General features: G+C 34.3%; 1 protein-coding gene across 1 annotated transcript; it reads left to right on the top strand.

Moving 5' to 3' along the window:
• Positions 1-2,673: 2,673 nt before the first annotated feature.
• Positions 2,674-21,171, top strand: LOC132725595 (alpha-1,3-mannosyl-glycoprotein 4-beta-N-acetylglucosaminyltransferase C-like). Its single transcript, XM_060710737.1, has 5 exons — positions 2,674-2,849; positions 3,201-3,241; positions 13,288-13,426; positions 14,089-14,341; positions 18,635-21,171. Exons 1-5 carry the CDS (start codon positions 2,762-2,764, stop codon positions 19,545-19,547), a joined length of 1,434 nt encoding a protein of 477 aa, XP_060566720.1. The 5' UTR covers positions 2,674-2,761; the 3' UTR covers positions 19,548-21,171.
• Positions 21,172-26,373: the final 5,202 nt, after the last annotated feature.

Raw genomic sequence — 26,373 nt, 5'->3', positions numbered from 1 at the left:
AAAGGCGCAGAATGATCTAAAGAAGTGCTACTAATGTATTTCCGACTGTTTTCATGTTTGTACTATTCTAAGTTTTCTTTAGGCTGCTAGGCTGCCAACTTCAGCCTGCTAGGCTGCCAACTTCACTAAAAAATGATAAAATGAAAAAAAATATCAAAATGATTTTTTTTCTTTTTATATATCCTTTAAATAATAAGAAATGACTTTAGAACTTTATTAAATGCCGTTTTTTATTGTTTAAATAACATTTCTGCAACATTAAAATGTTAGGCCGCTGGGTCGCCCGGCCGCCAATTTCACGCCGCCAACCGCTGGGCCGCCCGGCCGCCAACTTCACACCGCAAGCCGCTGGGTCGCCGGCCGCAAACTTCACGCCGCCAGACCGCTGGGCCGCCAACTTCACACATCTGAGTTTTATGTTCTGCACACGAACTGCCGAAATTCTGGTAGCCTTTGCAAAAAGGGTTGGTCCATAACTTGACTGTCGCACAAAGTCAAAATAAAAGCGACATATAAAGTTATGGAAGCCAGAACAAATGTATTAGTTATTATTTAAGTTTTATAACGAAAAAACAAAACAAAAGAAAAAAAAACACACACACAGTGATTGAAACAGATCCAGTTAGGCATGGTGGAAATAATTATCTTAATTATTCTTTTTTTGGGCCGGTTGGTTGATAACTTGATATATACTGTGCGGTTTTAACATGTCTCTATTATTATCTTTTTCAATCTTTAAACTATATTTTTGTATCAGTTTAATGACCCGTGTTATTTGATCGCGGCCTAAACAGTCCAGTTTGTAAAATACGGAGACGTTAAAGGGCCTCCATCAGTGCAATCATGAGATTAATTAATTTATGTTCGTAAAAGTTTTCTCAGCAACTACTTATCACATCCTCTTGATATTTAGTATACAGCATTGACATATGGTCCCATACCGTGGGATTTGATATCAGGTCTGTTGCTCATCCACTTCCTGTTAACCGACTAAGTTAAATTTAAGACATAAATGGTCAATGGTAGGAAATTTTCGTAACAGTTTTCTCAGTAACTACTTGTCACAGCCTCTTGATATTTGGCATACAGCTTTTTACACATGATCCCATACCGTGAGGTTCGATTTCAGGTTTGTCGCTTTTCCATTTCCTGTTTACCAACTTTTCAACATTATTGGTCAATGGTAGGAAATTTTCGTTACATTTTCAACAGTAGCTACTTATCACAGCCGCTTGATATTTGGCCAATCGCAACTACTCGGCCCTTTCCGTCAGTCTTCGGATAAGGACCTCGAACACAATAGTATGAATACACAGAACGGATACGGTATTTCGGTCTTACCTACGCTAAGAAACTAGACATGTAAACAAATGGTAATTTAATGCTCCGAGTTGTTGACAAGTTTATTTCCAATATATCAAGTAAATGCCCATCTAAAATAAGTGAATTCATAGATACAAAAGCAGTCAATACATTATTTGTATATTTATTATTATGATTGTAGAAACCGAAAGTACAAAATGCCAACCTGTTGACATTCAGTAGCATTTGTTTAAAATTGTAAATCAGTGAGCATATTAAAATTAAAAATGGTTGTCAGATATATTTTCAACCATAATTGTACCGAAGCAGACTTGATTTTCTTTTGGATGTCAATTATATCTACATTCGTTTTACATCTCTCTCTCTCTCTTTATGTTTACATCTGTGACCACGTGGTAGAACTACTTTCACTCCGTATTGTTTCCGGGGTTATTATAGATAATAGCCCAGGCAGTTCCGAATGGATATTTGGCATACAGCATTGACATGTCGTCCCATACTGGGGGATTCTATTTCAGGTCTGTCGCTCATCCACATCCTGTTTACCGATTTAATTAACTTTTTTACATTAATGGGCAATGGTAGAAAATTTCGTAACAGTTTTCTCAGCAACTACTAATCACAGCCTCTTGATATTTTGCAAACAGCATTGACACGTCGTCCTATACCGTGGGATTCTATTTCAGGTTTGTCGCTCACCCACTTCCTGTTTACCAATTTAGTTGGGTTTTTTTTTACATAAATGGACAATGGTGGTCATTTTCTTAACAGTTTTCTCAGCAACTACTTATCACAGCCTCTTGATATTTGATATGCAGCATAAGCACATGGCCCATACCGTGGGATTCGATTTCTGATGTGTCACTCATCCTCTTACTTTTTACCGACTAAGTTAAATTTTCGACATTATTGGTCAATGGTAGGAAATTTTCGTAACATCACAGCTTCATGATATTTGGTATACAAATGCAAAGAGTTTTTTTCTGTCTTTGACCCATTTTAAAAAAAAAACCTGGTTTCTTGGCATTGCTATGTTTTCTTGTAAATATACTTTAATGATTAAATAATGTTGAAACTCAATATATAATGTTTAATAATCCTGACACTTTTCCTGTACATCAATATGTCCGTTATTTATTGCCTAAATATCGAACTTACCGCATTCTCGGTGTAACATCCGCGTCTTAATTTTACAGGTTATGCACTGTGTTGTCTCACTACTGATTTAAGTTTAAGCTTTTTAAAACAGAAGACGCTTCATCTATGTATTAATGATATTGTAACTGATACTATTTTAACAAAATACAATACATAAATGACATTCTAGATATGGTAGATATGGCTATATTTTGTTATCGTGCGTTTGACATAGTTATTTTTTTCTTAAAACGTGAGAAATTGTAAAATCTTCATTCCGGATAAAAAGAATCATCGGAGAATGATTTCAAAACAGAATATTAAAGTTAGCTTAGTTATTCTTCTTTTCGTGTACATATGTATACAGTTATTTATAGTGCAAGTGAAAAGTAAGTTCTTTTTATTTATTGTCTTATTGAGTATCACTTAAAATCATTTAAATTCTAGATAATCAGTTAATGAAATAATCATTTTTAATTTATCATTTTATATTTAATATATCTATTTTCTTTCATTATCACGTTCACATAACCTAATTTTCATTCATGTTCGCCTTAATTGATGTAAGAAGTTATATTTTAACGTATGTATTTTTAATTTAAAAAATAAGATGGGCTGGGCATTGTGTACTTTCTCTGTAAAATTAATGAGGGGACGAAATCTAACAATAATTATCATCAACTTATTTTGAAGTATCTTTTTGAAATATTCATTCACTGTGCCAATTGTTAAAATTTCAGATTATAAGTCAAAGCCTTCACAAATGATTTCCTACGATCAAGTAAGTGTTGTTTTTTTCTTTATACTTAACAAAAACATACTTCTTCGAAATAAAATTTGCTTATCATTTAGTTATATTTTTAATCATGCGCGTTCTTCATGTGGTTCTTAAAGTCTCATTAGTCAGCTGGTCAAAGTTTCAATGATTAAAATCAGTTCCTATTTCACGCTATATGCAGGAAATAACTTAAGTAAATCTGAACTTAAGTCAGACTGGTGTCAAAGTTGTTGACTTTAAATCATTCGCCTATTCCCTCTATTGTTTGATACCCCCGTCAACATCCTTAAACCTTCCTGTAATGCTGGTTCTGTTAGAAAGCAGTACAGATATCTTCGGTGGTTCTAGCCAGATACCTGTCGTTACGGAAATAATGCATGAATGGGGCATATGGAACCATTATCCACTTATGAAAATTGTAAATCCTTTTTTTACCGGGGAAAAATAGTTACGACTTACAAAATAATAACATTTTGTACTTGTATTTGTTGAAAAGTAATTCAAGTAAGAATTTCACTAGCAAAATGTTACTCTCCAACAGCTGTCACAAAAAGTTTGAATAAGGACCATATCGTTATGTTTAAGGCAGGTGATTCGGTCCGCTTAGGTTTACAATAAGATTTAGACGTTTATGTTTTGCAACATGAATATTATGGAGGGCGTTCGTTGCCAAAATTCCAGACATGTAAAGTGTTCCTTTTTAAAATGACTTTTGAAAATGCGCACATGTATGCCTACCAATTTTTTATTGTACCCGTGCATAGCACATAATATGCCTCTTAATTCAATCTTTTAATTGAAGGTTCCACCTTTATATAACAAGTTTACATATATATCGTAACAACTGACCTAACATCTAAAACGACAACAAATGTACAAGTTCGTATCTTCCATTGCATGCAATACATATGCATGTTTGCACACTTATAGATCTGAAATATACAAATGAAATGTAAATGTTAAATACAGAAAATAGAGTTTAAGAAAACGTATTACCAATTGTAGAACTACAAGAGTACGTTAACACAGTAACATGTTTAAAATTACAAAAGTAGATTCACAACTTTAAACGATTTTAAGTCAAGCATAACGCCCCGCCCCTCTCGGAGTATTTACGAACTTCTATTGCGGACAGGTATAAAACGGCGCCTCTCCCATATTTCTAAATAAAACTGAAGGACACCATACGGCATTTTTCATAACATATATTTGTTACATTTGTTACAAAAGCTTTGTCACTAGCAACATCACTTGAAAATTGCTGATTTTACCATTTATGATGAAGATAACTTATGCATTAACTTTTTATTAAACATCGTGTTCTTATCAGTTACAAATTATTTATCATTTTAGTGATCATAGCCTTTCCGTGCTCTGCCTAGTGCCCTGTCCTGTGTTTTGTTTGGGGTCCGCCTGGGCTCCTTGCCACTTGTTCTTATTGCTGGGTCATGTAGGGTTGCTTTCATTGAGCCCCACCTTTCCTTGTTGATCTTGTTTATCATATATTCCTGAGAAACATCGGCGATTTGGAAATTTTTCAGGGGAAACAATGACCAACTTCAATCAACTTCATCACTTTGTTTCCAGATTTTTATACTTCACAACAGCAGTTGTCAAGTGTCGTGTGGCAGCTGTAAAAAGATGCCCCGTACTTCACTTCAGTGTTTTTATATTTTTCTGGTCCTTCGGGATCATTGATGCCAACGCTATTAAGTGTCGAGAATTGAGTACCGTTCAAGCCGGTGCTAGGGGGCGTGAGGGATGTTGCACTTGTTCATTATCCATCATGTACAGACTCAATCAAACTGATTCTGCTATTTTTGTTTTTTTAATTTTGTTGTGATTAATGCTTCCGAGGGATCACTTTGTTTCCAGATTTGTAATTTACTTGTTCAAAGCTTATGGTCTTAACTTTCATTCAATATTCTTTTTCTTTTTTTGAATAAAGTATCTAAAGGAAGCAACGTGATTTTTAACTTAATATATGAGTGTGGTTTTAAGAAAGAAAAAATAATCAACGATAAGTTTGAAACAAAATTTTTAATACTTCTACGTAATTAATTTTCGTTTTTAAGGCATCACTAGAAAGTTCATAAAGGATTCTTTTACTTGAGTCTAAAATTATCAAAATTGACCAAGAAATAAAAAAAGTAAGTAGGGGGCGCCATGTTTCTCTTACTGAATTTCAGAGTGTGTTTTGTTTTTTTTTTACTTGGGGACCATATGCCATTTTTCATGGTATGGCACTTACGTGTCACATTGTAGGTTTCATGATAATCGCCATATTAACACATCTGCGGATGTTTCAAAATTCAAAATTGTACCAGTTCATGTTGAATTTTGCCTAAGCCAGTGCTAGGGGGCGTGGACGGTAACTTGCTCTTTCCATTACCGTGAACAGGCTCAATCAAACCGACCCTGCAACATTCTCAATTTTGTCGTTTTGAGTGTTCTTTAGGGATTCTTATTTTCTCTATTTTACAGAAAGTAACATGATAAACTTTTAAACAAAAAGTTACTTCATTTTGATTTAATTCATTTTTATTTTTAGGCATTATATAATAATATATCATAAATCGTATGAACCACACTTTTATTTCAATCCAAAATTTGGAGGGAACACCGTGTTCTTCTTACCAATTCTCAGAGGAAAAAATGATACATTTTGAAACAAAAATTTCAATACATCTATTGAATTCATTTTTATTTCCGAGGCACTCATTGAAAGTTTTATTTGATACCAAAAATATTTGACTTTTTATAGAAATAAAAAAAAAGTTAGAATGGACGCCGTGTCTTCCTTCACTTTATTGAGAAATAGGAGATAGACGACGGGTATTATACCTGTCCGTACATTTCCGTAATAGAAGATCGTAAATACTCAGAGAGGGGCGGGGCGTCATGCATGACTTAAAATCGTTTAACTTTGTGAATCTACTTTTGTCATTTTAAACATGTTACTGTGTAAACGTACTGTTGTAGTTCTACGGCTGGAAACACGTTTTATTAAATTATGTTTTCTGTATTCGAGTTTAACATTTCATTTGTATTTTTCAGGTACAGATAGATATCTACAAGTATGTAAACATGCTTATGTATTATATGCAATGGAAGATACGAACTTAAATTTGTTGTTTTCATGTAAACTTGTTATTTAAAAGCGGGTACCTTCAGTTAAAAGATTGGATTAAGAGGCATATCATTTGCTATGCACGAATACAATCAAAAATGCTAGATATACATGTTCGCATTTTCAAAAGTAGTTTTCAAAAGGAACACATTACATGTCTGGAATTTTGGCAACGATCGCCCTCCATAGAATATAATTTTTATTGCTTCGTGGTAGCTACTTCTATGACGGTATAATGTGGACATGATTTCGTCATAAACCTATCAAATTAACAATATTTGTGGGCATATAATAACTTGCTGCGTGCTTTTTAAAATCAGATCGGGCGCCATATATTTCGTTTGTAAAAACTTGATTATGAATCGAAAAGCGACCCATGACGTTAGAGCAGTAGAGAGAAGCGGAAAATCTAAATCTACCACGTATTCTAAGATTACATTCATCAGTATTGATTAACAAAATTCTTTTCAATGGCGCTTATGTTTTAGGCGATTATGTACACGCGCAATACTGTATTATGTACTAGTAATAGTAATAGAATACTACATGGTGTACAATATTGATATTCATATAACCATAGTACACAGGTTTGAATTACAATCAAACTTACACACATGTGCTCACAGGCGTACTGCTCATGTGCTCGATACTAGTAATATAAATTTTGACAGATGATAATTTTACGATAATGTTATCATTATAATGGGTTTGCGACCAGCATGGATCCAGACAAGCCTGCGCATCCGCACAGTCTGATCAGGATCCATGCTGTTCGCTTACCAACCCTATTACAAGTAGCAAAACTGATAGCGAACAACATGGATTCTGATCAGACTACACGGATGCGCAGGCTGGTCTGGATCCATGCTGGTCGCAAACCCATTATGTTGGTTTTGTCATGACGCGGCTCAACTATTCTCTAAAAATGATTAATGGTTTTATCTAGAAGGAAAGACTGTTTAACATATTTAGCATGAAAGGGGGCCAGTTGTTAGATATAACACTTCTATCTGGTTGTTTCCGCTCTGTATTTCTATAAACATGTATTATATTTACACCGTGTCTAAGACCCATCTTAATTTACTTCCAGTTAACCCATCCCAAATTTTTGAGTTGTTTTCACGAATTTTTCATTTCTAGTTTTCATCAATTTTAAGGCCTAGAGAAGTAGTAAAAGTATCTTTACATTAATATTTTATTATGTAAAAATAAAACAGTTTCCTTTTTAATAATTTAAAGGCAAAATAACAGTTTTGAAATGTGATATATTAGAGGTAACCTGACACTTTATGTCAGATATTGATGTGTGTTTTAGTGCTTTTTTATTTTAAGGTAAAAAGTGTATATATTATGTTACAATGTAACTGTATCTAAGAATTGAAAGATGACCATGATTTTTGCGTTTACTTGTTGAGTTTATTGGGTTGATTTTGCACCTTTTAACATGATGCAATGATTTTAAAATGATGTATAGCCAATGTTTTTTGTTGATTCAACATCTGAGTTTTAAAACAATTTCATTTTGTGAGCTTTGACAAAGATCTGCCATTAATTCTTAATATTAATGTTAACAGGTGTTGAAGAAGTATTTTAGCTATTTTCTTCAAAAGGACCCTAGACATATTTTCTCTTTAGTTATAATCACGGCAGTAAATTAAAATACAACAAGTTAAAGCCACTGGCCTCCAAGTGGTAAATTGAAAAGATTTCAATTTAACAGTAAATCATGATTCAGCTATGTTTAAATGTGTAAATCTATTACTGGCATCTTATAGTTCAAGAAAGAATGTTGACAAAAGAGTCAATATATCGTGTTCCTTCTTTGCATAATCTACTACGTTACAAACCCAGTAGCCAATGTAAATATAAATAGGAGAAGATAATTCATTCAATCTGTCACAAAAGTGGTTCGCAAAAACCATGGTTTTCGGTACGCCCGGGTTCGTATATCAATTTTCATCTATGAGTAGGTCCTTATCATATTTCAAGCTAAAGTTTAAAATTGAGAGGACCAGAAAAGTTCGATATTTTCATGCGCATGAGTTTCCGGGATCGTGGGTCTCGTTATTTTAGGCAGAACTTAAAAAATGTCATTAATACCAATGAATTTCAAAAGCAATATTATTTGTTGTAAAATGTAACATGTGAGGAAACACGGTTCACAGGTCACAAAAATCCGAGAGGCGCTAGTTGAATAGAAAGTTGCTTTCATAAAGTGGTCATATCCTGGCAACATTTACAGGATAACGAGAAAGTAACTGTCAGATCAGATATTATAAAAACCTGATCACTACGTTGACGATGTTTGTTTATGTTTGTTTGGGTATTTTTTTCTGGTCTTTACGCCAATTTTAATACATGTTTTGGTCATAATCACGCCGGTAGTTTCACCTCGATAACTCCGCAAGTGAACAACTATTAATCAAACTTGAATCGAGACTGCACATCTTCAGTTATAACGTCGTAATGAAAGACAAATATGGTCCATGTATCCCGTATAGGGCCAGGTTATCCACTATATACATACATATACATGTATATATACATGAAGTCTAACCTGGCTGCTAACGTTTGAAATTCAAAACACCTTAACAACAACTACCGTCTTCGCTTACTTCAAAGCAATACATGTACATTTCCATGAATTCAACACGAGATGGGCTAATTTTACACGAGATATCATAGTATTAGTTATCCGTGTGTTGTTTCATAGTTTTGGGACCTTTCTGTTGAAAATGTGTCAGAGTTAAATCGTATACATACACATGCACAGTGCGTTAACTGGAGTGCAGGTATTACTTACCCTCACTCCAGAGCATGCCCATTGATTGGCTCATTTTTGCTGTTGTTCACTTATTTTGACGGAAGAGAAAGGGAAAGCGACAGAAATATCATATTAATATGCTCGTTCATTGGTTACTTTTTCCCGAGGTTTCGTATTGTGAACGTGTTTTTATGTTTGACTATGATACAAAAGAGAAAGAACATAATCTGATTAATACTCGGTGGCTACGCCCCCTCGTACAAATCAGATAGCCTCGTGTTTCGATGCTCTTTCTATTACTTATTACAAAATGCTATTTTCTTGTACATAAGATATTTATTATAACGCGGATATTTCAATTTAAACACGTTCACTAAATTGACATGCATAAAGTAAAAGGCAGCGTTCTTTCTTTCACATTTACTAACCTCATACTGTTAATGGACTTTACATTTGAAAGAGACAGTACAGTATGTGGTCCTTTTACTAAGTTGGAATTTTAAACTTGATAATCTTAACAAAGAGTCATTTAGCAGGTAAACAATACATTACAGATTGTATATATAAAACAAAAAGAATACAAGGTCAAAACTGATATCTTAACCGGGACAATAAAAAAATCTGGCATTGATTAAACTCTACCCCGACATAATATATCAGGCTGTTTATCTTTCAAATATCTTGAAAAAGTATAAAACGTATGGTATATCGGTATTATTTTTTACCTATATACATGTATATACCATGTGTGACATTTGAAAGTTGCTTGGTTACATTTTATTTTTGCTCCCTTTTATGGAGCAGGCGAAGTATTATTTATTAAACTTCGGCCCGCGGCCCTGCATATAAGCGTGTTGTCGCTCCGCGACCCCGCCTTTTCAACTTGTTACGGCGGGGTCGCGGGGCGAAAACACGAATAGCACAAGTAAACCACCATACCTTGTAGTATTCTACGTCATCCAATGGAAACGCTGTATTTTACGGAATGCCGTTAGGGCCATCGCCTATGAATGTGTTGATCTGAAACGCGATAGTCGATAGTACGATGGTGAAAACGCGAAATCACGAAACTACGATGGTGAAAATGCGAAAGCACGATGATGAAAACGCGAAAGTACGATGATGAAAACGCGACAGTTCGATACTACGATGATGAAAGCGCGATATACTATCGTGTTTTCACCATCGTACTGTCGCGTTTTCACCATCGTAGTTTCGTGATTTCGCGTTTTCATCATCGTACTGTCGTGTTTTCATCATCGTACTATCGCGTTTTCACCATCGTACTATCGCGTTTTCACCATCGTACTATCACGTTTTCATCATCGTAATGTCGTGTTTTCATCATCGTACTATCGCGTTTTCACCATCGTACTGTCGTGATTTCATCATCGTACTATCGCGTTTTCATCATCGTACTATCGCGTTTTCACCATCGTAGTTTCGTGATTTCGTGTTTTCACCATCGTACCATCGACTATCGCGTTTCAGATTAACACATTCATAGGCGATGGCCCTAACGGCATTCCGGAATGCCGTTAGGGCCATCGCCTATGAATGGTTTGATCTGAAACGCGATATTCGACAGTACGATGATGAAAACGCAAAATCACGAAACTACGACGGTGAAAACGCGACAGTACGATGGTGAAAACACGATAGTTTATCGCTTTTTCATCATCGTAGAATCGTACTGTCGCGATTTCATCATCGTACTATCGCGTTTTCATCATCGTGCTTTCGCGTTTTCACCATCGTAGTTTCGTGATTTCGCGTTTTCACCATCGTACTATCGACTATCGCGTTTTAGATCAACACATTCATAGGCGATGGCCCTAACGGCATTCCGTAGTATTTCTTAAAAATTGTGTGCGTTAATTTTCATAGAAGAACAAAAGTCGATACTATATTAAATTTCGTTCATAGTCGCCTTCTAATTTTCATAGTACTTCATAAATCCGCGTAGTGACGTAATTAAGTGAATAATAATGAGGTCAAATAGAGCTTGACACTAAGTATGTTAGTATTCATCTGTAGCTGTTCTACAGAATTTATAAACATTCTCCTGTCGCTATCGCTCCCGTCGAAGTTTCTAATTTCTGTAGAACAGCACGGATGAACACTTACATATACTTAGTGTCCAGCTTTATTTGTCATCCAATGAAAACGCTGTATTTCTTAAAAAATATGTGCGTTAATTTTCATAGAAGAAAAAAAGTCGATACTATATTGAAATCCGTTCATAGTCGCCTTCAATTTTTTCATAGTGCTTATTAGTACCGCGTAGTGACGTAATCAAGGGCCAAATAAAGCTTGACACTAAATATGTTAGTGTTCATCCTTAGCTGTTCTACAGAAATTAGAAACATTCTCCTGTCGCTATCGCTCCCGTCGAAGTTTCTAATTTCTGTAGAACAGCACGGATGAACACTAACATATACATAGTGGGTTTGAGACCAGCATGGATCCTGATCAGCCTGCGCATCCGCGAAGTCTGATCAGGATTCATGCTGTTCGCTTACCAACTCTATTACAAGTGGAGAAACTGACAGCGAACAGCATGGATCCTGATCAGACTGCGCTGGTCGCAAACCCACTATGTTGGTTATGTCGTGACGCGGCTCATATGTCATAAAAACATTTTACCTAAAGATGATCTCATTGTCACATTTTCAAGCGAAGTTTCTCAGTTGAGCGATCTATGGCCAGCGTGTCCGCAGACACTTGCGATGTGGGGCTCAAAACGCCTTTAAAATCCAAATAAAATGTATATTTGTCATCTTAAATCTTTCGACAAATTTAAACTGGCTCCCCAGTTTCGAGCTCCACACCCTAAGTGTCTGTGATCATGTCATTATCAAAAAGCTCTCTATCGGTTAACATGAAGACGAAAGTATTGTTAGATAGTTTATCTAATCTCAAGCATGTAATATACTGTGCTACTTAAAATGACGGCCAAAGTAAAGCAAACAATCAAAAATTATAAAGGCGGTTCTGTCCTACATGTCCTTCCTTTCGTTCAAATCCTTTAAGCGCACCTGTCGGCTTAATCATAATAATTTCGGGACGAAATCACTTTCAAAATATCAAACACAAACGAAGCACATTAAACAAGAAATGTCGAACGACACAACTCCCCCCACTCACATTAATGGTAATTTTTATATAGAAACTTGCCATAAAATGAGTACATGGAAGTGTTCAATTATGAAAAAAAGAAAAATAATGAAGACATTTGTGATAAATAGTAGCCAAAATAATGAGACATTTAATCCATTACCGGATATACACGCCTTTTAACGCCTTTTTCACCCCCCCCCCCCATTTGCTGTCTCAAAAGGTGAAAAAATGCCTTATTTAGCCCCCAACACTTGTTTTTGTTTGAGTAATGTTGCTTAAAAAGTGACCACTTTTTCGCCGCCGCCCCCCCACCATCTAAAAGATACATCAGGGTGTTGCAAGAAGGGGGATGTGCCCCTTCTGTTTGGGGTTTGAAGGGCGCGGTAGTCCCCCTCATCGCCAAGAAAATTTTGGACTTGTGAGAGGCTAAAAATGACCCAAGGTCGATCATAAGGTAACGTGTAACCAACGCTGAAAAGCCTTTGACTCTATCTCAATGCATTGAGAAGTTGCAGTACTTTGAAATCAATTTTGATGGAAAAAATCAACGCAAAATAGTAATTTTTGGAAATTTTGAGATGTCTCCTCGTTGCCATGGAAACAGGAAAAGACTGAGCATGTCGTTGCAAAGGAAGGCAATGGTCCAGTCAACATTTGTGCCAAGTTTGATTAGTAATGAAGCAGTTTTTATAATTCTATAGCAATTTGAACTTGTAATGGGAGACTTTTCAATGAAAACAGCCATTTTGCACAAAATGCTAATGAAGTAATGGGTTAAGGCCCCTGTGACTTAGATCTTTGAACTAGTGACCCAAAATAAATAGGGGTCATCTAATAGTTATGACCAATCAATATTAGAAATATGCAGACTTTGTGATATATAGCTTTCGAGATAATGAGCGGAAACGATACTAACATCAACCTGTAGCAAATCAAATACAATATCACGCACCATTTCCCCATGTTAAGTGTTTCTAGACTGGAGTCTTATTTAACAACTTGGTAAACGTGTAAGTTTGTTTTTTATGTTTCTAGGTATCCGAAAGTATTACTACTTTCCCAAACAGTATGACTGCTTTATCCAGTTGGACCACCACACGAAATGTGTCACTTCAACAAAGTAAATGTAATGGATCAGTCAATCTTATTAGAGGACATCTGAGACAATATCAGGGTAGAAATTTAAATTTGATTATTCAAAAAATAACAATTTCAAATTGATTATTTAAAATATAGGAATGTAAACTTAACCATCCAAAGGTTTTGAATGTCAGTTAGAACACCCCAAAGGATTTGAATGTCAATTTCACCATCAAAAAGGTACGAGTTTCAGTTTGAACAGTCAAAGAATAGAAATGACAATTTTAACATAACAGGGTAGAACATTCTCACAATAGGAATTCAATGTCAATTTACCAAATGTGGAAATGTCAGTTTGAACACATAAATAATTGAAATGTCATTTTGTACATACAAAAGGTAGGAATGTCAATTGTAACACCTAAAAGGTAGGAATGTCATCACAAATATAGGAATGTCAGTTTGAATATCCAGACAACAGGAATTTAATAAAATATTAATGTCAAATTTAAAGCCAAAAATTGTATAAAAATTCAATTTAAACATCCAAAGATTTTGAATGACAACATGGGTTGAATGACAACATGAACATTCTAAAAGGTAGGAATGTCAAATTTTCACACTTAAGACACATGATCTCAATTTCCTTATACATATAAACTGTAAATATTTGCAGAAAATTTAACAATGATACGAAATGTGTTGTATCAAATAATATGTTCTGTTTTATTATGAAGTGCATTTTTCATGCTTCAGGCTTTCTTACCATAGGATTATGTACAGTCCCGAGATCAAAGGCAACGTACTTAAAAGATACGCTCACGTCACTGATTCATCACATGACAAATGAACAAAAAGAAAAGATCGTGATCATAGTATTTCTAGGATTTCACAATGAATCTGATGTTGATGCAACCGTTCATATGATTGAATATAACTTCAATGATAGTCTTTCTACGGGAGGTTTACAAATAATTCAACCAGCTGAAAGTGTCTATCCGGATTTTAGGTAGGTTTTCATTTTATAGACTATACATGTAGAATAGAATGTTTGTTTGAATAATACATCGCTGAAAGGGGCAAAGGCTAGGTATTGCTTAAAGGGGGACATGATATGCATCGCTGAAAGGGGCACAGGATATGCAACGCTAAAAGAGGCACAGGATATGCATCGCTAAAAGAGACACAGGATATGCATCGTTAAAAGGGGCACAGGATATGTATTGCTAAAAGGGCACAGGATATGCATCGCTAAAAAAGGCACAGGATATGCATTGCTAAAAGGGGCACAGGATATGTATTGCTAAAAGGGGCAGGATATCCATTGATAAAAGAGGCACATGAAATGCATTGCTAAAAGAGACACAGGATATGAACCGCTTAAAGAGGCGCACGGTATGCATCGCTAAAAGGGGCACATGACATGCATCGCTCAAAGGGCACAGGATATGCATGGCTCAAAGGGGCATAGGATATGCATTGCTTTAAAGGAAAGGAAATGCATCGTTAAAAGGGGCACAGGATATACATCGCTCAAAGGGACACAGGGTATGCATCGCTAAAAGGGACACAGCATATGCATCGCTAAAAGGGGCACATGATATACATCGCTAAATGCATCGCTAAAAGGGGCACAGGATATGCATCGCTAAAAGGGGCATAGGGTATGCATCGATAAAAGGGGCACAGGATATGCATCGCTAAAAGAGACACATGATATTCATCGCTAAATGAGGGACAGGATATGCATTGTTAAAAGGAGCACGGGATATGCATTGTTAGAACACAGGATATGCATTGCTTATAGGGGCACGGGTTTATGCTGAAATATTTCAATACAATTTGAAGATAAAATATACTTCACTTATTTTCATTGAAAAATCTTTTAAAGATAAATGTCAGTTACATATAAGGAAAACTATATCCAGTAAGTACATGCAATTGTTATATTTCAATTTCATGTAGACATTTACTCAGAATGTAAATTGTGCAATAGAAAATTCTCAAATGTTTCATGATTAGAAAAAATTGCGTTAACCGTTTTTTTATTTACAGTAGAATCCCTTTATTATTTATTTATTTATTTTATTTTATTTTCATTTTTTTTGAGTGGGTTGTTTTGTTTTGTCTTTGTGTTGTTGTTTGTTTTAAAAAACATTAAACATAAAATAACTAATAATTTTTCCCAATTGAAATTTTGCACAATCACTCAAAAGGGAGTCAGCTTGAAAAATCAGACAAAAATATCACTTTGTATACGAATTTATATACCCATTAAAATAATATGAAAAAATAAACTCTATTATTTAGATATTAATGAAGTTTAAAATCTTTAGACGAAATATAACAAGTATTTATATACACATCCGAAATGCCCATTTTAAGTTTTTTTCAAATAATTCTTTCAGATTAACCTTTTACCCCATGAGCATATTGCAAAAAATGGCCGTTTTCATTCAAAGACCTCCTGTAACAAGTTCAAACTGCTATGAAACTGAAAAATGCTTCAATGCTGATGAAACTTAGCACACATGTTGGCTAGACCATAGCCTCTGTAACAGCATGCTCAATCGTAAATTACCTGTTACCATGGCAACGGGGGACGTCTCAAAATTGCCAAAAATCACTTTTTTGCATTGTTTTTATCCATCAAAACTGATCTCAAAGTGCTGCAACTTCTCAATGAATTGAGATAGAGTAAAAGGCTTTTTAGCTTCAACTCCCCCCCCCAAAAAAAAAAACAGAAGGGGGCACATCCCCCTTCTGGCAGTCCCCTGATGTAACATTTGAATGGGGGACGGCGCCGAAAAAGTGGTCACTTTTTTAACAACATTTCTCAAACGAAAAACAGTTTTTGGGGCCTAAATAGGGCATTTCTTCACTGTTTGAGGCCTAAAAAAGGGGGCGGCAAAAAGCCGTCGAAACACGCTTATATAAGGGAAAATGTTAAAGAAACTCCACTAAGGTCCAAAAGCTAAAACATAAAATATGTTTTTTTAAATAGATCCGCTGGTGCACATAAAGCTGAGAGATAAATATAATAATAATGATAAATAGTATTTTGTGCCGTGTTTTTGTTGTTGTTTTTTGTTCGATTAGTGAAAAGCGTTTCAAAGTTTTCAATTTTTTCTCATTTGTTACAATTAGAATAATTATTCCGGGAAAACGGAGTGAGCGAATGATCTAAAACTTTTACACAAGCTAGACCAATACCAAATGGAGCATTTTATTTTGAAAATAAATCAGTCCCGTCATAGCAAAAAAAAAACTCAGTGGAGACCCTTTTATATTCATCATCTCAACATTCTGAACAGTAAAGGCCATGCCAATCGGACCAGGCGTGTACATGTACGTAGACAGCAAAATATTTATATGGCAAGATGAGATTTCAATCCAGATCTTTCAGCTAAGACTTTAATCCATTTATTTTCCAAGATAGGATCTGCCCTGTCCTGTTTTTGTTTGGGGTCTGCCCGGGCTCCTTGCCACTGGTTCTTGTTGCTGGGTCGTATGAGGGTTGCGTTCATTGAACGCCGCCTTTCCTTGTTGATCTTGTTTATCATATATTATATATCACAATTTCTACTGTGTATTACCGTGGACCGATGAGAGGTTTTATTTTCTATTTCTGGTAAAGGGGTTGAAGTTTATTCTCATGTAAAATTTGTCCATCATAAACCAGCTTTACGTATTTGTTTCAGAGAATTGTACCGGAATCGGAGACTGGTCGCTAACACTATGATTCATTGAACTTTCCATACCAGTCACTCTCTGTTAAATTCATCGCTTGTCTTTCCGATAATAAACTTTCAATGCAGGCTTCATGACCTCAGATCCCCTTTCAAAATTCCATTTTATTTAGTTCCGCCCATTGTTTTCTCGTTTAGGGCACACGCATTCTTTTACTTGGGGACCATACGCCGCTTTTCATGGAATGACACTACTGTGTCACATTGAAGGTTCCATGATGACCGCCGTATAAACACAAATGTGGATGTTTCTTAATTCAAAATTTCAGCATTTTTTTGTAATTAAATGTTTAATTCTGCTTAAGCCGATGCCAGGGGCGTGAACGGTAATTTGCACTTTCCAGTATCGTCCATGAAGAGGCTCAATCAAACGGAGCCTGCAGCATTTTCAATTTTGTCGTGTTGGGCTTTCTTTAGGGATTATATATATCTTCTATTTTTCTGTAAATTCCAACTCTATATGCCTTTTCTATTTCCACTGTGTAATGTGCGTCAGAAATGACAATTATGTATCCATATAAAAATAAACAGTTTTCTTCCAATTTTCTCAGTAGCTTACATTCCTTTAGACCAGAAAATAACAAGTTTTTTTCCAAACTCCTCCTCTGCCCTCTTTTTTTCTCGTCCCCCTTATATTCCACTTCCCTTGTCTCATCCTCCTTATTTTCCACCTCCTGTTTTCCTCATTCTCCTTATTTTCCACTCCTGTTACTCATTCTCCTTATTTTCCACTCCTTTTACTCACTCTCCTTATTTACCACCTTTTACTTATTCTCCTTATTTTCCACCTTATTTTACTCACTCTCCTAATTTTCCACCTCCTTTTACTCATTCTCCTTATTTTTCACCTCCTGTTTTCTCATTCTCCTTATTTTCCACTCCTGTTACTCAGTCTCCTTATCTACCCCTTTTACTTATTCTCCATATTTTCCACCTCCTTTTACTCATTCTTTTTATTTTCAACCTCCTGTGTTCTCTCCCTCCTTATTTCCCTCCTTTTTTTCTCATTCTCCTTATTTTCAACCTCCTGTTTTCTCATTCTCCTTATTTTCCACTCCTGTTACTCATTCTCCTTATTTTCCACCTCCTGTTTTCTCATTCTCCCTATTTTCCACCTCCTATTTTCACATTCTCCTTATTTTCCATTGCTGTTACTCATTCTCCTTATTTTCCACCTCCTGTTTTCTCATTCTCCTTATTTTCCAGTCCTGTTACTCATTCTCCTTATTTTCCACCTCCTCTGTTCTCACCCTCCTTATTCCCCCCTCATTTTTCTCATTCTCTTAATTGTGCACCTCTTTTATTCCCATCCTCCTTATTTTCCACATCTTTTATCGCATCCTCCCCATTTTCCTCCCCTTTATCCTCAGCACTATCATCATCAATGTTTGAGTTCTTCTATAACGACTGAAAATTGCACATAATAACGCTCATCATAACGCTCATCTCTTTCATCAACATGAGCATTTTTTCTTCATCTTTACTGACACCTCTTCTTCCCTCTCTTTTAATAGTTCATCTGTTATTTCGTTAACATTTTTTTATATTTTCAGTAAAATGACAAAACAAACCTTCAAAGATTCTATGAAGAGAGTTCACTGGAGGACAAAGCAAAATATTGACTTTGCCTATTTGTTTGGCTATTCTGAGAAATTGTCGAAATACTATATGCACGTGGAAGATGACGTGGACGCCACTCCTAAGTACTTAAACATAATCACGGACTCTTTAATTAAAGAAGAAAAAGCAAAGCACCATTGGTTTGTTTTAGACTTTGGGGAAGGTTTCATTGGAAAACTTTTCAGATCAAGTGACCTGTGTATGATGAAAGACTATTTATTGCTCTTTCAAGATCAAAAACCTTGTGATTTATTATTAGAAGATCTAAAACAAATTCAATTGCATAATTTTAAAAAAGTAAGTAAGGTCAAGAAAGTCTTCAAGCATCGGGGAAAATATTCATCTTTAGAAGGTAAAATAGTTCCGGATGAAAAAGCGAAAGTGACCTCGAAAAAATCGTTATCAATAACAACTGAACCATTGTATGTTTCTAATTTAACTTCAAACCCACCAGCTATTATCGAGACAACATTTAAAACGTTTTCCAATTTCACGCCGGAATATGCTTATGAGATCAATAGCACCTTGTTTTTCTGGGCTAAAGTACCTAAGGTCGGAGAATATTATAGAGTGAAACTACAGTCCCGGGTGCTGTGTTCACGCATTGCAATTCGCACAGGTGCACCTAAAACAGGAACGGATAGATTAGAAAACGCAGAGATTGTTATTAGTTATGAGCCTACTAATGACGGAACATGTAAGGGCAAGAAATCGGTTGGAACTCTATCGCATGGTAAATTTGAGCAGACGTTCGTTCAACCACAAGCGTTGAAATGTTTGGAAATTATCATGACGAAGAAACAGAACGATTGGCTAATTATATCTCAGATAGAAATAGAAACTTAATAATATGAAAATGCATATTGTATGTAACGTCATACGTTTTGACAACTACGCAAGTCATTCATGAAGTCCCAGAATTTGACTTAAGTTATCTCCCATGATGTTCAGTTTCTATATATAGCGTGGGGTTTTTACAACGTGCTTCGTGATGTGGATGGCAAGTAATTTTCTAAACCGACCAACAGCTGACGAATCTTAGTTCAGTTTTCTATAGTTTTTTTTGTAAATATCATAAGAAGAACATATGAATATCATAAGAAGAAGTTATGTCGTTAGTTTCGCTACCATTCCGTAAGATTTGCTTATCTTTCTACGTAAAGTTGGACATTCTAACACAAAGGGGTACGGCTCATTGAATATTCACAAAATATGTGTTTGATAGTAGACAACATTCATCCTAAGTCAGAAATGAATTCTATTTCGATTTATTTCCCGAAAATATATCTGTAAATTTCCGGGAAAAAAAACGACCAATCAGATGCCGGTTGTTTATATTCGCCAAGATGGCGGTGTTTTTAGAGAAATTTTAACGGGGAAATGCTCTAAAGCCGCATGTGACTTTATATCACATTGTCATTATAGGTTATTGGAATATTTGATAACTTTTATGCAGTCTTAATTGCCTAGCATGTTAAAAGCTTGTAATATTATCTCTAACGATTGCAACATTCATGTAACTTTGTCTTTCCGGCGTAGCCACGATCGATGTCGACTTCATGTAAATGAATAGTTTTTTTATTACTTTGGCGGCCAGTACTTGTTAACTATAAGAGAAAAGTTTTACATTGGTTCAATAGATGAATTATTCGACTACATATTGCATAATTCCTTTTAATTTATGCTGTATCGTATAAAAAACTGCGAGGCGAAAACCTTGATTGGGCATAGACACCTTCTTATGGGAGTTGTTGCCCTTGTCTATATATTAGTATATAGTGTAATGGGAATGGACTTAGAATTCATTTCTGACTTAGGATAAATGTTTTCTACTATCAAATACATATTTTGTGAACATTCAATGAGCCATACCCCTTTGTTCTAACATGCTAATAAAAAGGAACTGATAAAAAAATATGTTGAACTACATCGAGCATAGCAGTAATTTTCCTGCCTGACGTCATATCTAACGTCTTATGGGTGTTAGCATTACTTTTTTATGCTGTGCATAATATTATATTGTGTAAATATGCACTTGTTTGCCCTATCTGTTTGATTTGGGAATGGTGTGAAGCGTGTTTAAAAGTAGTTTACATGCATTTATGCGTCTTTAAAAAAAAATCTTTTTACTATGCAGGTACCGCATGCGTAAGAAAACAATACTTATTTGCATCGCAACAAGGTGGGTTGAAAAAAGGTTTTAAACAATCAGTTCAGATCCTTAGCTTGTACAGCAATGAATAAATCAAATGGTGTATAATTTTGTACTGTGATGTTAACTTGTGCAGCTGTTTATTTATCTGCAGCAATGTGTTATATATTCTAAACTGTGTTGATCAAAGTAATTACTTTGTAACTATTGTTTCATTTCAAAGAGACTCCACTGAGGTTCTTTGGAAAGACGGGACATATTTTTCTGAGATTTTTATACCATTTGATGAAGATCTATACCAATAACTTGTGATCATTTATTAATAATAATAATAATAATATCTTTATTTAAAGAAGGTTACACATTAAGAACATACAATAACAATCATATATATCTTATTTCCAAAGTGGCCTTCTGAAAAAGAAAACAACAACAACAACAACAGGACATTCATAGGTAGAAAAATGAATGTATAATATGTAATTAATACAACTCATATACTTTCGACAGGCACTCAACAATTTTTGTTTAAACATATATGTATATTGCATCATTTGTTCGTTCGTTCATTCGTTCGTTCATATATTTATTCAATCATTCATTCACTCACTCATTCATTCATTTGAACATCAAGATATGCTTTGTATTTTTCTTTAAAACATTTAAGGTTATTAACATTACGAATATTTAAAGGTATATTGTTCCAAATGTTCATGCCATAATAAGAAAATGTGTCTTTAATATAATTTGTTTTAGGTCTTGTCCATAATACAATATCTTTCCGTGACCTAGATCTTAAGTTATATATTTTGTTGTCGGATAAAGTCATCAGTTCTGTCATATACGTCGGTGCCATGTTATTTAAAGTTTTAAAAACAAGCACCGCCGTGTGGTATTTACATCTGTCAAGGAACGGTAACCAATTAAGAGTTTCGAATAGATTTGTTGACGGAGATCTTTGAGGTTGCTGTAAAATGATTTTAGCAATTCGTTTTTGTAACTTACAAACATTATTTATGTAGTTTGTGTTTCCTTTACCCCATATAATACAACAATAGTCCATAATGGGCAATATATATGCATTGTAAAACAATAATTTCATATCAAAGTGCAAAAAATACGATATTTTTTTCAATAAGGCAATTTTTCCGTTAAGTTTTTTACAAACATTGTCAATTTGCAAGTGCCAATTTAAGTTGTTATCTATGCAAATACCCAAGACTTTTTGATCAGTTACATTTTCAAGAGCTATTTCATTTATCTTAAGAATTAATTTTCTCATAATATTTACTTTTTGTCTTGTACCTATTACCATACATTTTGATTTATCTGGATTTAAGGCCATATTATTTATTTTGCACCATTTGTCAATGTTATTTAAATGATCTTGAAGTTTTATTTCTACTTTTGATATATTTTCTCCGGACTCATAAAGAGTAGAATCGTCTGCGTATAAATCAATTTTCATATCATTACCAATGAAAGCTATGTCATTTATGTATATTAGAAATAATAAAGGTCCTAATATTGAGCCTTGTGGAACACCGGAAATTATTTTCATTGTCTGAGATTGTAGATCACCTATCTTAACTAGTTGTATTCTGTTAGAAAGATATGACATAAAAAACTTAACGGCATTTTCAGAAAAATGATAAAGTTTAAGTTTATGCAAAAGTATTTCATGGTCAACCAAATCAAAGGCTTTCTTTAAGTCTAAGAATACAGTCCCTATAATTTTTCCACTGTCAACATCTTTTAACCAAGTATCTATTAAACTTATGAGTGCAGTATTACATGAATGATTTTTACGAAATCCTGATTGTCTATTATGAATAATGTTCGTTTTTTCAAAGAATGCGTGTATTTGTTTGGCAATATGGCGCTCAAATATTTTGGATATAGTTGACAAAATTGATATCGGTCGATAGTTATTTGCTTCATTCTTATCCCCCGATTTAAAAATAGGTATAACTCGAGCTCTTTTTAAATCATCTGGGAAAATATTAGATTTAATACTATTATTGATAATTGATGCAATTATTGTATATAATCTCCACAATATTTGATGATGTTTGGTCCAATTCCATCTAATCCTGTAGATTTTTTAATATTCAGTTTTTCAATAATAAGTTTTACTTCAAACGGTGTAATTAATTCAATATTAAATTCATGATGTATTAGCTTTTGGTCTAAAGTTTCTTTCAATTTTGAAAAATTTGTATTTGAAAACTTTGTTTTATGTATGACATTCGAGATATTGACAAAATACTTATTTAATTCATTTATAATATTAACAGTTCCGTAAATTTCGTTATTATCTGTCACTAGTCTGTCTGGCATTGTAATACTACCTTTTTTATTTAGATTTGAAACGTCCTTTAAATTTTTCCATAAAAATGCCGGGTCTTTGTTATTTTTAATAGCATTGTTAAAGAAATCTCTTTTACTTTTTTTAATCATTGATGTTATTTTATTTCTGAGCAATTTGTATTGTTCATGTTTCCCTACTTTATGATAGTAATCGCGTTCATGTATAAGATATTTTATCTCATCAGTAAACCATTCCGGGCGGTGTTCACGTTTGATACGTTTTTCTTTTATTGGTGCATGCTTTTTCAAGACAGTATTTAAAATGGAGTAAAATAAGCTAAGGGATTCATTCGGATTTATTATGTGCTGGACTAATTCAAGATCGGATAAAGCAAGGTCTGTCTGAAAATCAATTTCATTGAAGTTTTTAAAACATCTATATTTAATCGAATTATGTTCATTAATCAATCGGGTACTACTTGCTTTCGTTGATCTTGAAATACCTATCGGATAATGATCACTTAATGAGGTATCAGAAACAAACGATTCAATAATATATCTGCTACTGTTTGTATAAACATGATCTATAATTTTTTGGGTACGTTTTGTTATCCTAGTAGGATCTGTGATAAGCTGTTTCAAACCATATTTCGTTATCAAATCCCCCCATTTTGTATTGTCATATTTTTTCTTTTTATTCATTGGATAAAAGTTTTTATTTAATTTTACCTATGAAATATGGTGCTATATCAGTCAAATATATTTCATATTTTTTTAAGAATAAATATGAAATATAAATATGAAAGTGGGCGGAGTCAAAACTCATATTTATTTTAAGGGACTTCTTTCGCCATTGTTTGAAAAATCTGATAAATACAAACAACTTTTTTGTTGAATTTTGTTTTGAAAACTATCTAGAATGATAGAAAATGGTCTAACTAAGAAAATAAATCCGAACACCAATATCTTTAATTCAGTCATTAACGCTGTACAGACGTTTAAAAAGTTGTTTACGTGACGTCACAATCTAGCGCTAAATATCGCGTGCAAAACAAGACGATACTTATATTACTGCGCGCTGTATAATTGCAGTGGCGTAGCAGGCAAGGGGGTTCATAACCATTTTTCTTTGATAATGAAATTAAATAAAAAGGTTATTTTTTCGTTTTTCGTGAAATATGGTATATATTTTCACTCAACATGATAAAATGCCACATATTTCCACTCGCCGTCCCGGCTCGTGAAAATATGTGGCATTTTATCATGTTTCGTGAAAATATATTCCATATTTTACTCAAACGAAAAAATATCCTCTTAATATTGACATCTCCTAGAATATGATATTCTATATTTGATATATCTATTATACTTAGTTGTTTTTCATAATCGTCAATCCAAGATTGGTGTACATTTGGTGGGCGATATATAAAATTTAAAAGAAAAGGTTTGCAATTTGGGTAAATAATTTCCAACCAAACATATTCTAATTCGTCCGTTTCTATATCGTAACGGCGCCGATATGGCACCTTGTCAGCAATATATATTACAACTCCCCCGCCTTTTTGACAACTTTTACGGTCCTTTCTTTCGTGTGTGAAATTTTTAATATTTAATTCATCGTCTGTTGTATCATCACCAAGAAATGTCACAGTAAAGCCGAAAATATCTGGCGAATTTAATTTGTTTAATAGATTGTATTTTATTTCGTCTATTTTAGGAATTAAGTGATTATCATTAAGGTGTGCAATATGTAAACCTCGTTTTTCAAACTTAGAACTGAACAATTTATTATCTGGAAAATTTGATTTATGGAGCGTAACATTATTTAGTACTTTGCAATTATATTCATCATTTCCGTATTTAATGTATGGCACTGATTGTTCAAAAGTAACAATTTGATAACCAGATGCAATAGTGTCTATTAATTTTCGTTCTTTTACTATCAAATCGATAATTTTTCGCGTATTTAAACATATATGTAAAATATCAATTGTGGAATACAACATAAAATCGTAACATACATTATGAATTGATATATAAGTTTGAAAATCGCTATAAAGATCTTGTTTTAACATAGATTTATAAGTAGTTACCTCATTATGAATACAATTGTATGTTTCAAATTGTTGATTTTCAAAATTTGAGTGCCTGTCGGATATTTCCTAATTCCTATTTATTCTGACGCTATTCTGTCCATAATAACAATTTTCACTTTCGGGTCTTCTGTCGTACGCAAATACACTTCCGGTTCTGGTATTATCAGTATTATTAAGTGAAGTCTCACTCCATGAAGTTTGGTCATGGAACCTAGGTCTAAAAAAGTTGTGAACCTTTTCATGTCTGTTTAAATTATAATGTCTGTATCTCGGACTGCCTGCACCTGAGTTTTCTTTTCCATTGTATCTCGGCCGCATTTCTCCATTAGCATGATTCAATTTCCTTTTTACGATGTATACGCACCGATTTATTGTTGCCACAAGTGTTTTGGATCCATATTTATTGTGATGTATCCCATCTCTAGCTAAATAGTGCTTCACTATGCTACCATCACCATAAACGAACGATGAATATGCGTCTATAAGTTCAGCACCTGTTTTAATACAGATGTCCCTTACATTTTTGTTGTATAACGTAACATCAGCGTCGAGTCGCGGCGAAATCGTGCAGAGATGCACTTTACATTTGTGATGTTGAATAGAGCGAGTGAGCTCTAACAGTTTTGAATGTGACGCATCAGGGCGTTTTCCTGAACTGACGTCATTTCCCCCGACAAAAATAATGACGTGTTTGTATGGTGTCAAATCTAATTGGTTGAGTTTACGTTCGATGTCTGTCAGAATGGCACCGCTGCATACATATCGATCGACCTTATCATCTAAACCTTTAGGTTGTATTCCTCTAACGATGGAGTCACCAATCAGAAGTGTTCGGTCCCTATTTGGAAAAATGCCAGATTTTGGAGAATTTTCCTTCATTGTTGAATTAAAAGACCCAATAATGATATCCTGGCTGCTGTCTTCTTGTGTTGATTCCCTGTCTAGACATTCTGCCGGTGATACAACTGAAGCTGGTAACGTGGCGCCAGTTTGTAAGATATCGCTTTGCGTTTCCTTATTCGTCAAAGGAACTCTCGCTGTTTTTGAAGAATAACTTTTTTCATTAATAATTTTTAATGTATCCATGATTCCATTAAAACGCCTTTGAAAAGTA

This window comes from Ruditapes philippinarum, unplaced genomic scaffold (assembly GCF_026571515.1).
Source record: "Ruditapes philippinarum isolate M1 unplaced genomic scaffold, ASM2657151v2 ctg425_1_1_1_1, whole genome shotgun sequence".
NCBI classification, from domain to species: domain Eukaryota; kingdom Metazoa; phylum Mollusca; class Bivalvia; order Venerida; family Veneridae; genus Ruditapes; species Ruditapes philippinarum.
This window is presented reverse-complemented; position numbering and strand designations above follow the sequence as displayed.

Coding starts and splice junctions, on each gene's coding strand:
- LOC132725595 (XM_060710737.1), top strand. CDS start 2,762: ATGATTTCAAAACAGAATATTAAAGTTAGCTTAGTTATTCTTCTTTTC. Junction 3,242..13,287: donor AAATGATTTCCTACGATCAA/GTAAGTGTTGTT, acceptor TTATGTTTCTAG/GTATCCGAAAGTATTACTAC. Junction 13,427..14,088: donor ACATCTGAGACAATATCAGG/GTAGAAATTTAA, acceptor TTCATGCTTCAG/GCTTTCTTACCATAGGATTA.